The following is an 11,297-nucleotide window of genomic DNA, read 5'->3' as shown; positions in this document are numbered from 1 at the left end:
TTTTAATTATTCCAAATGTTATTTTTTCATTAGCAAAGTTAAAAGTACAGACTCCCAATCGCACTGTGGCATTCTAAAATCCAAAGTAATAGCCCCAATAGAACTACGTAACCTTGCTCCCGAAGTTACCCTATCAACTTTTCTTTTTTTTCCTCAATCTATAAATATACACGACACCATTTAGTTCTCCCATTTTTATCTCTCGCACCTACTTTTCACTCTCATGCTAAAAGAAAAAAAGAACATCTTTGCTGCCATGGCGAAATTGAGGATCGGAGGGACATGGGCAGGAGTGATAGAGTTAGAATTGGAGAATTGGACGGTGGCCATGTTGAGGGATGAGGTAGCCAAACGATCAAACGTCGAAGGTCCTGACTCTATTAACCTTATATGTGCAGGCAAAGTATTGAAAGATGGTGACGGCACTGAAAAGTTAAGCCACTTGGGTATCAAAAACAACGCTAAGATTTTGGCCAGTCGTGTCTCTGTTGATGAAGGCAAGTCCTTGAAACATGAGTTGATGGCTGAGGAAGAACGCTCTCGTAGACTTGCTCGAGTCAAGTGAGTCTTTTCGTCAACTCTCTTTCTCTCTGTGTTTCTTTTAATGATTTATTAGTATTGAATTTAATAGAAAAGTAACTGACTGCTTATTGGGTTTTTGGTTTCATTCGAATTCTGGATTTAATCAAAGTTGGCAAATTTATTGTTTTATGAAAAAAATAAATTGATATTTATGATGATTTTCATGTATTTTTGGTATTCGGCTTGTCAATCAAATATGCCAAAAGGGGAATTGTGTTCATGGAATATTTCTGGGTTATTTCTCCTTATGTTTTCTTGGCTTGTATATTATAATTGAATTGTGACTGTTTTGGGTTTGTACATAAAGAGATGGAATTCTCTTTTTTCCTCTTTTGTTTTCAGCGTAGTTAATTCCACGAGGTATTTTGATTTTACTTTTTTCTTATTTTTTATGGAATTGATTCAATGTTTCATGTAATAAAATCAAAGTGGTGTAATGTAGTCTGAAGTCTATGATTGAATTGATAATGAAATACTACTATGTTTCCGTGTAGAGAGATGTTAGTCCTTTACAGTTTACCCTAAGTTGAGATGATATAAAGTGTCCAATTGGAGAATCGATTGTCTTAACTGCAAATTTCAGTGTTGTTATTTGAAGAGGGGGGAACACCTTCAAAAATGTCTCTTCCACTCTTTGAACTTTTCAGATGAACCAAGGACTTACCTTTGCAAATAGTACAAGGACCTTCTTGGCAAGTTTGTCAAAATGATAGAGGAATTTTTTTACTGGATGTGTTTATTTTATAGTTTTCCTGCATTCTGAAGTCATTGTCTTTTCAGGATTTGGTAGGCTGGGAAAATAATTCATTTTTCTGTATTTTTTCTGTACCGTTGCATATTGTTGTGCAGATTCACCAGTTACTAACTCATAGCTATCTCTATTGACAGGGCGGCTGCCACTGCACTTTCCAAGAGGCATGTGGATGGCTCGTTGCCAATTGAAGACTTTAATATTGAACTTGAAGACCAGGGAGGGCAAACAGTACAATTAGGAACTGAGACTGATCAGCGGTATGGAATTTATTCTTATGTGTTAAACCTTTGGCCTCGTTTTTACAACTAGAATAAGATTTGAATTTTCTTTGAATAGGGCAGTGATGATGGGTCTGATGCTTCATGCAAATGCAAAGAATCTAATTAGGAGACAACTGTATAAAGACGCACTGGAAGTGCTCACAATGGGGGAGGTCAGTTGCTAGCATCCGCCCACATTTGCTTCAGCACTCAATTTTGTTTTTATTTTTTTCTTGCTTGCAACCAGATTGTTGGAATAGCTTTCATTGAACATTTGTCAGCAAAGCTGATAATAAGGTTATACAGTAAAATGTTTTTCCGGTGAGTTTGAGCACTCATTAAATTAAGTGCCTTGTTTCTTTCTTGTAGGAGGCCTTCTCTCTTTGTGATCCCAAGGTCCTTGAGGTGAGACATTCTTTCTTAGAATTAAAGAAGATACATTTTCAGAATAACTTTTAAGCCATGCTGTTGTTCAGTTTATATTTTTTGGAAATAGCTAAAGGCTTTTAGGTAATCTTTTCAAAATTTTAAACATGCATTGGGTATTGAATAATTGCTTGCATGTTAATTTGGATTTAAAGTGAAAGATCTATTTCATCTCTACGTAAAATTTTCTCTGGATTAGACTATATTTGTCAAGAATGTTTTCTTAATATCCTACATATTTGGCTGTATGTGTTTGCTTGCAGCTTGTTGACAATGTACCAATGCTGCAAATAGACATGGTTTGGTGCTATTTCTTGCTTCGAGATATCAGTTGGCTTTCAGTTGCAGGAATACGTATTGAAAAAGCCAGAGAAGGGCTTGAACGTTGTCACGGAAAGGATCTCTCCCGTGTTAGACTCCTTCAAGCTGGTTGCCAGCCAGAGCTTGCACTGTCAGTATTTCAAAACATTGTTTCAGAGACTCAATTTCTACATTTCTGGCCAGTAGTCAAAATGCTGTTAGTTGCAATGTGAAGCTAATCTCTTTTGCATGCTTTCTTTGTAGACATATGAGATTGGAGTTGTTGGAAGGGGTAGTGGCATATCATAATGGTCAGTTTGATGAATCTAGGAAGGCATTGACCTCTGCACAAGCAAAATTCTCACAGGTTAGTTTAATTATAACCCAAAGCACCTAGCTCTTTTCAGATATCTGGTTCCGGTTGTTCCATCTTTCTTCTAATGTAAAGAAAGGGGAGAATTTGTCACTTTATTTTTTGCGTAGTTGATCTGGTCAGTCCAGGAAGACCACCACTGCTCCTCTCTTCTCAATATCCTATATGGATTCCCTTATCAGTGTGTGGACAGCATCCTCTTGAGCACAGGTTTAGATTTGCCTTCAATGGGAAAATAAAATGGAGTACCGAATGACATATCTCACAGATAAAGAATTAGTCGACTGGATTTGCAATTACTTTGCTGTATTATTGCAACATTTATTTACTGAAAGATATTGGTTAAATATAATAGAAGTAACATATATCAATAGTTTAAAAAGGTTAAAATACATTCAGATATTATTAACTGGTAAAATTTATCAGCAATTAGTTGTGGTTATCCCAATTTATTGTTGCTCATCCTTTGCTTCCTTCTGCCACTTTCAGTTCTTTTTTTTTCCTTGCCATTTCTTTTGTTTTTGCCACCTTAATTAACATTATGGCTTTACATCCTTTCCCAACATTAAGCCCAATTTTTTGCTGCTGATTTCAGTTACAAGTGCCTGACGAAGCCTTATCTCATGTTATGAGCATGGGCTTCAAGGAACATGATGCAAGGAGGGCATTGCGATTGAACAATCAAGATATTGGGAGTGCTGTTGATTTTCTCTTTGATGAAAAGGCAAAGAGAGCACAAAAGCGGGAGGATGATATCCGGCATAGAATGGAAATCATGTGGGTGTAAATATACTTAACATAAGTTTCATTTATAACTGGCATATTCCCTTTATATACAAATAAATAACCCAACAAATTTGCAGGGAGCAAAAACAATATGGAGTGACACCATTGAAGAAGGCTGTGAATCTTGAGAAATTGAAAGAATTAGTCGCCATTGGGTGAGAAGGGCACTCCTATCTTCTTGTTTGCCTTTTTTTAATTTTCATATTAATATGATATGGTAACTATAATCTCGGTGTATGCTTGTGGGCTGGAAGTTTGGGTTGAAAGTTTTCCAATCATAGCTTCTTGGTCATGAAAGTAAAATGAAAACAAGGACAATATGTTAAGGTTATTTTGAAGCTTCTATTGTACCATCCATAACTATCAATACATAGCGAAAGCTTTTCTCCTGAAAGCTAGGACTTTCTTGATTTGGCAGATTTGAAAAGAATCTTGCTGCAGAAGCCCTTCGGAGGAATGAGAATGACTTTCAGAAGGCATTAGATGATTTAACAAGTCCAGAAACTAATTCTGCAATACAGGTTGGCTGCTTTTTGCAAGAAACTTTCCTTATTCTCAATTTTATTGGCTATCACTTCTTATGTTTGGTATGCAGCTTGATATTGAATCAAGGAAAAGGAAAAGAATGCAACGAACTGCCAATGCTAGAATTGAAGAGCTTGTATCCATGGGATTTGACAGATCAAGAGGTAAGAGGGAACTGTTCCAAACTACTGTACTGGTTTTTTATAATTATTTTTTCTATCATATAGACTCCACTATTGTCAGAGATATTTTTGTAAACAGCATATATTATGTGTTGGGGGGAGGAGGGGTGTGGAGGGGTGTGGAGGGAATTCTACAAAATTGAAGTATTATTATGGGCAAATTTTAATTTTCAATCAAAAATAATTTTTAATGTCTCATAACAATTCTAAAATTAGAAACAAATTTTAAATTCGTGCGATGTAAGCTCTCATGTTAAACTCTATGAAGCTTCCAAATGGTCAAAGCAAGAAAAAAGAGCAATGATATATACAAGAAAAAGAAAAGGTGTTTTTGTTATTATTCTCAACAATCAGGCAAGCGGCTCTTTTTAGAAAACTAATATAATGAATTGGCTCATAAATATCTTCTAGATATTATCTGCCAACTGTTTTAACATTCTAATAATTCATATTGGGAGGGAAAACTTTTAAATAACAAATAGTTAGCACTCAAAAAGAATGACTGGAGTAAACTAAAAATTCTTATAACAAACATTATATCTTTCAAATGGTAAAGACAGTTGCAATCTGTTCAGTTTACTGGAAAATGTACACAAAATAAAGTACTACACTGCCAAAATTCATGGATGTTAGTGTGTTGTGATAATATATATATATATATATATATATATATAATGAGAACTTTTTAGTGCACAAGAGGATGCGAATTTGATAAAAGCATCTCCAAAACTGTTCATTTATCCTTATGAACTTAACATGGATTAGCATTCTGATACTTTTCCTGGGTTCAGTGGTTGCTGCTGTTCAGGACGGTGAAACAATGGAGCAAACCATTAGTCGCCTGCTGTCTGAATCTGAACAACTCCCCACTGTTGATGCTAACAGCAATGGAAATCTTGCTTCAGAGCCTAACAATGTGAACCCTGATAGTTTGACCAACAATGATACTGATGAAGGTCCGTCAACTGCTGGCGAGGAAGAGCGGGATGTGGAGATGGAAGATGAACTTGCGAAAGAAATAGAAATTGCAGATGCTTTATCAGACTATGACATTGAAATTACGAAAGAAGGTGAAGCCATAAATGAGTATTTGGCTCTTTTGGCTTCAACAGATAATGGCAACAAAGCTTTATCTTCATGATGAGAAAACAATTCTAAACAGTTACTTTGTGAATAGGATGTATCCACTGATACATGCCTCCGCTTAGATGGTAAATGTCATTAATTTCTGGGGTTTTATAAACTCTGTCTATCAACACAAAGAGCTTGTCATTTCACATTCGAATCCTCAGCCTTATTAATGTCAGCAAGTAAATAACGACATGTGGATACATACATGAAGTGTGTTTACACTTTGCATGCATGATCGTTTATGTGCATAAATGTCTGTACTTATACTGCATTCCACCTGGCTAGAATTATTGCATCTTGACTTTATAGTTCTGTCCCATCTAGCCCTAAACAGTTTATATGAGTGTATCTCATCACTCAGAAGCAGTTATAAATAACAAAAGATAAAATAAAACCCAACACCGGATGGAATAAGGCAGAAGATTGGTGATGTGCAAATACTAGCAACTATCTTGAAAAAGAAGAGAAAAACAGTTTTTGCAAGTAAAAATGAGACGGCAACTATTGAGTTGAGCTTAGTCAGCATGATTTCCCTAGTACTGTAAGTTCTGCATTTCAATGCAGGAAAGTTTCAAACGTCTGCAGTATCCCAATTCCAATCTGTTTCTGTTTTTCTTATTATTTGATAATTCATTCAATCCAAATTCTAATAGTATAAAAGATGTATGGTGGAGCTTTAAGTTCTTGAATTATAATCTTTTAAAGTAATGAATGTAATCCGAAAAGGAAGGGGAGGAAAATAAATGGATATTAACAATCCTTCTTTAATTTGATGCTGCACCACTTTTACTTTGACAAGGCTTATCTGTATAAATAACCAAAAAGTGTACAAAGATTTACAACATTCATTCTCTTGAATCATAACTGGATTGATCTTCCGAGTCCATGATCATAGTAATATGTGCATCCTCAACCTTGCTATCCTTGTAATCCTTTGGAAGCACATTGCAGTTAATAGTGTGCCACACCGGTCTCTCTTCTTGGAATAATCTGCAAAATCAAGGACAGCAATCCGTTTTTTTTTTTTTTTTATAATAAATAAATAAATAAACACCAGAAAATACAAAATTAAATGGTGGCATTAGAAACATTATACACCCCCTGGCCCCTTTGTTTTTTTGTTTCATGTGCCCACGCGAATCAGAGAGATATAAAGTTCCTTCACTGCAACAAACTGCGCTAACTAGATAATTATGGATGCCAATTTGAAAGCCTGTCAACACTTCACCAGTATTTATAATGTTGTTGTTTGCTAGTATAACTAATTGGTATATATCGACAGTTATGTGACCTATTGGTAAAAGTTAAAGTTCGCTGACCCAAGTGAGAAAAGGTACAAGATTAGTGGCAGCTGGTAAACTCTACCCTTCTGTTTCTGTTATATAAAACAACTCAAGACGGTTTTTTTTCTCCCTGAATTGTACCTATCCAGCACTTTTGGCAGCATCTCAGAACACTTGCTCATTGACCATTCAATTAATGGCCCAATGCTTGGTTTTTTCAGGTGACTAGACAGTGTATCTATTGAGAAGAAAGGATAACAAGAAGTATTCACTCATGTTCTACATACCCTTCCCTATTCGGCACTTGAATAGTAAATCTTCGATCTTTCCAATGGGCACAATCAGATACACAAAAACTAGCATCCATAGTTCTAATCTTAGCACATAGAGTAGAGAGAGAGACTCACGGGTGTTTGCATAGCATGGGGCATTGAATAGTAAGTGCATACTTGCAGGTGGATAACTCTGTAATTGAACTAATCATTGCTCTGGGCTCCGAGCACACAAATCTCACCTGCAAATAAAAATAATAAAGCATTAAAAGAAATGAGAAAGAAATCTAAAAGCCAAAAACTAGGTCTTTTTTCCCTCCAAAGAAACTCTAAAAACAATATATAAATTCTGCAACTTTTTTGCTTCATACCTCCGTTTCTCGGGGCTGATTAGTAAGATCACATGTGGTTCCATTTGTATACTGATGAGCATGATACCTGTACGAGACAATATGATTATTAATGTTTTTCCTTTTTTTTCCTTCTTTTTAATTAAATATTATCTTTTACTTTTCCTCACTTGAAAACTCTTTTTCGGAAAAATAAAATAAATTGAAGACGCCAAATGGTCAGTGCAACTTAAATTTTTAAACCATACTGAAGTCACACCTTTGTGATGCATCTTTTGAGCGAGGATCTTTTAAAGTGGAGATATCAGAGAGATTCTGGTTGAAAGCAGCAGTGGCCTCTTCATCATATACACCCAAGACAAACTCCTGAACCACCTGCAATGGTTATTTAACAAATATCATTATTTTTCACGCTTGTACAAACTATCAGATCTTCAAGTCCAAGTAATTCCAAAATGAAAAGAAAATGCCCAATAGAAAATTAATAAAAACTGCTGTTGGGGTCTTACTATGTTCATTAGGTATTAGAGAATACATAGGAATCCTCAAAATTATTTTTATGATAGCAAAAGATACTGCTTCTGCTTTTAATAACCATTACTACTACCACCTATGATACAAATTACTACTTCAGATCAAATAGATGGTGCCGACATCATATTCAGTGTCCAAAACCATCAGTTGAGTACACATAGCAGGTTCTGCTAATCAAATACATTTGGTACCTTTTTACTGCAGTTCATTTCAAAAAGCATGATATTCTACATACCTCAGACACATAACCCTCAAAGCAGTGAAAAAAGCCTGGTCTAATGTAAAATAGAAGCACTTTAAGTTCACTTAAAAGACTACCTTATCCTCTTCCAAATGTAGTTGTCGTAACTGCTTTTGGTAGCAAAATTCGTAGGACCACCAACCCTCTTGCTGCATGAAAGAGTTGATAGTATAAGCACAAAACATTTATGGTAGAGTAAGCAGATAACAAGATACGCAGCAAGTAATTCCAAGGAAGAACAAAGGCTTTCTCAATTTATTTTGTTTTGATTTTAGATGACAGAAACATCATTCAATATAGGAAACACCAAACAAACAGTTTGTAGGAAACAAATGCTCACTCTGAGAAAGCAGCGATCTTTCAGTACTTCCAGTAGTTCATCTGGTGTCTTCAGTTTAACCCGTTTCTCACTTCCACAATCATGCTGCTTGTGTTCTGCTGAGTAACTGGCTTTCCAGTCTTAGCTTTCTCCACCTTAGGCAAGAAACATAAAAAATTCTTTCCATCTTTATTAGGCATAACAACAGACTCTTGATCATCATCCTGCACAATATTACAGGCATTATAATATTAACACAGTTCCAGAAAAGAAAAAAATGCACATGGAACTTGATAGGTTTACATGAAAGAAAAAACCAGCCCCTTGAAGCTACAAGCACATGGCAAATTTATGACAGGACTAAGAAGCCAAGATTTCATTATTCCTATATCCTTAATAACCATCTCACAGAGAAGCAGAACCATGCCGCACTCTAATCATAAATTCAACACATTCTCTCCAGTTTCAAAGTAAGAAATTTCTTAAGCATTCCAACATAGAACATGAGATCCTTGGTTGAGTCAATGATGAGGATGTACAGAAGATGCATGTTGCTAATGTATTTGAATTGGTTAGTACGAAAAACAACTATAAGCTGCAAATATTAAGAGCATGTTATGTATAAAACTTTAAAATTAAAAACTTCCTGCCTACCTTAAGATGTACGTGTCAGTGGTTTCAGGATTTTTACATGTCACTGTTTACAAATTTTACTTGCTCAAAAAAATTAGTAGTTTCATTATACAAATTCCATCATGCAATAAGATCCTAAAAGGGTCATAGTGGCACTAACAAGGCATTACTTACTAAACTTAAACTCCATTTTCATGTTTGAAGAAATTTTTAACGAGATAGATATGGATGGTACACGAAGAATGAACCTACGAGAATGATCAGTAGAAAAGGAGAGGCAAGAAAGAAAACCTTCCTTATCAATGGTAGAGATTGATGTACTCATATTGTAAATACAGGGACATGGTTGCGAAATCTACAACTAAGATCAAATATGAAGCAATAAGCAGGAAAGAAGAAACTGCAAAGCGTTCATCCACATTGTATCAAAAGCAGCACTGAAGAGCAAACATATGTTTAAAATCCTATGCTTACTTACAGGATGGTAGGGGGAATCTTCTGTATGAAACTCAATCTTGTATTTTGGTTCACGGGAGCTCCGGCCAAATGTGCCAGCTGTTGATCAGTAAAGTATCAAAGAAGCATCAGCAAGCACGACAAACTTGAAAGCAGTAGAACCAATATTCTAAAATACTAAAATCAGAAAACTACGACCACAGCCAATAATCAATTTCAATATAGTTGGATGGAAACTCTGCATATGATAACATCACCCACAAAGACTTATTTGTGTAAGACAATAATCATTATTGGCACCTAATATGGCCTGAGTATAGCTTAACTACTCCAAATTAATAGATCTTTCTAAAGGCCCTTGTTGTACGAGAAGATAGTGTATTCTACTTTTATTTTATTCAGTCTCTGGATTACTTTGTTTCTGAAATTTCTCGCTCTGTATTTTAAGTACCAATAGCCTTTAATTAGCCACAGATGCACAAGCTCTTAGCATAAATTTTCTCTCAACAAATCAATAGTCAACTTAAACCTATTAGCAACTCTGTAAAAAACATTTGCCTAACATAGTCAGCATTCACAATTAAAAAACTAAATACAATTGCAAACTCTTTCTAATTGGGGGGAAAGGGAAACAACACTTTGATGCTGCAATCTTTTTACTTAGATCGTGACAAATATTTACCATACTGCCAGGTAAAAAGCCCGAGAACTGAAGTAGGCATCAATCTCAGGCCACTGAAGAACAATCTTATATCTAATGTTCACCCCATTTTATTACAACACTCAGCTGAATTAAAATCAAAAACCACAACATCCCCTTTTCTTACTATGAAGGGCTTTAGCTCTAAGAAGCTCCTTCCTGTCTTTGGTGCTCATTTTACCACTCAAGCACAAAAATAACTCAGTCATCTATTTCTGTTCATATAAATCACTCTCTATTTGTAAATAAACAAGGAGCTTGAAACAAGTACATTATACTCATTAACAATAATAAGTAGTATGTCTTATAACCCAGGAAAATTCATTAATATAAAAAAAAAAAAAAGCAAACAAGGAAATCACTAAGCATAAATATTTGAAGTTCTGTAATAAGCCTCATGATCTCAACTCTTCTATGTTTCACACATGAAAAGAAAAAAATTAAAGAAAAACCCAGATGCAAAATAACAAAATTAAGATGACTTAGACCAAAAAAAAAACTATGGAATTTACATTAAAAAGTTGAATTTTGAGATTAAAAAGAAATATGTATGGGCTTACCTACATGAGATGGGAAAATCTGATCGGCTAAAACATTGCTCCATAAGATACAAAAAACTGCTACCAAGCTAATAAATAATCTCATATTCTTATTTCTTTTACTTTGAGAAAAGTTAGTTTAACTCTTTAAGTAAATACAAACCCTGCTAAGAAATAAAAATATCAAAAACCAGCAACAACACCCAAAGCAGAAGAAGAAAAAGAAGGTGGGTGGAAGTCTGTATCCAATGCCGTTGAAGATGACACAACTCCATGCACGTTGCCCAACCAAATCTCGCCACGTAACGCAAAGTAGTCACTGAGGAATTTGACCCAAGGCCTAAGGGGCCATTTTAATCTATCATGTGTCGGACCAAAGGCCCAAAAACAGCCCGTTCTATCAGTGCCCAATGGAAGAATAGGAAATTTCGTCTTCGATCGAGAAATGATAGGAAACTTTTCATTGATTTAGTTTGATGTCAAAACATAATTAAAGCTAGTACTCGTTACAAAGTATAATTACTCTCTTTCTTTTTTTGGCTGCATCTTTTGTAACAATGGACATTGACAATGCACGCAACGATGTGAATTAGTTTCACTTATTTTCTTTACAAGAGTTTTAATCAATGTATTTAATGTGGAATCTATGTT

General features: G+C 35.1%; 2 protein-coding genes across 2 annotated transcripts; one reads left to right on the top strand and one right to left on the bottom strand.

Annotated features, from left to right (window-relative positions):
- Nucleotides 1-211: 211 nt before the first annotated feature.
- Nucleotides 212-5,551, top strand: LOC148760669 (uncharacterized). The gene is made up of 11 exons (XM_088810330.1): nt 212-561; nt 1,471-1,593; nt 1,673-1,769; nt 1,966-2,001; nt 2,286-2,473; nt 2,587-2,689; nt 3,291-3,472; nt 3,559-3,636; nt 3,900-4,002; nt 4,077-4,170; nt 4,980-5,551. The coding sequence occupies exons 1-11, from the start codon at nt 224-226 to the stop codon at nt 5,327-5,329; spliced, it is 1,692 nt and encodes a 563-aa protein (XP_088666456.1). The 5' UTR covers nt 212-223; the 3' UTR covers nt 5,330-5,551.
- Nucleotides 5,552-6,054: 503 nt separating this feature from the next.
- Nucleotides 6,055-10,862, bottom strand: LOC18588868 (protein OS-9 homolog). Its single transcript, XM_007013564.3, is given in 9 exon segments — nt 6,055-6,309; nt 7,010-7,116; nt 7,246-7,312; nt 7,484-7,599; nt 8,077-8,148; nt 8,340-8,410; nt 8,413-8,542; nt 9,430-9,506; nt 10,668-10,862. Coding segments are annotated over 9 exon segments (870 nt in total). The 5' UTR covers nt 10,753-10,862; the 3' UTR covers nt 6,055-6,164.
- Between the last annotated feature and the right edge of the window lie 435 nt (nt 10,863-11,297).

This window comes from Theobroma cacao, chromosome 9 (genome assembly GCF_053813885.1).
Source record: "Theobroma cacao isolate CCN51 chromosome 9, ASM5381388v1, whole genome shotgun sequence".
NCBI lineage: Eukaryota > Viridiplantae > Streptophyta > Magnoliopsida > Malvales > Malvaceae > Theobroma > Theobroma cacao.
This window is presented reverse-complemented; position numbering and strand designations above follow the sequence as displayed.

Excerpts from the sequence above, each read along its gene's own strand:
- LOC148760669 (XM_088810330.1), top strand. The coding sequence starts at position 224 with ATGCTAAAAGAAAAAAAGAACATCTTTGCTGCCATGGCGAAATTGAGG. Across the intron at positions 2,474-2,586 it reads TGCCAGCCAGAGCTTGCACT|ACATATGAGATTGGAGTTGT; the intron begins GTCAGTATTTCA and ends CTTTCTTTGTAG. Across the intron at positions 3,473-3,558 it reads CGGCATAGAATGGAAATCAT|GGAGCAAAAACAATATGGAG; the intron begins GTGGGTGTAAAT and ends ACAAATTTGCAG.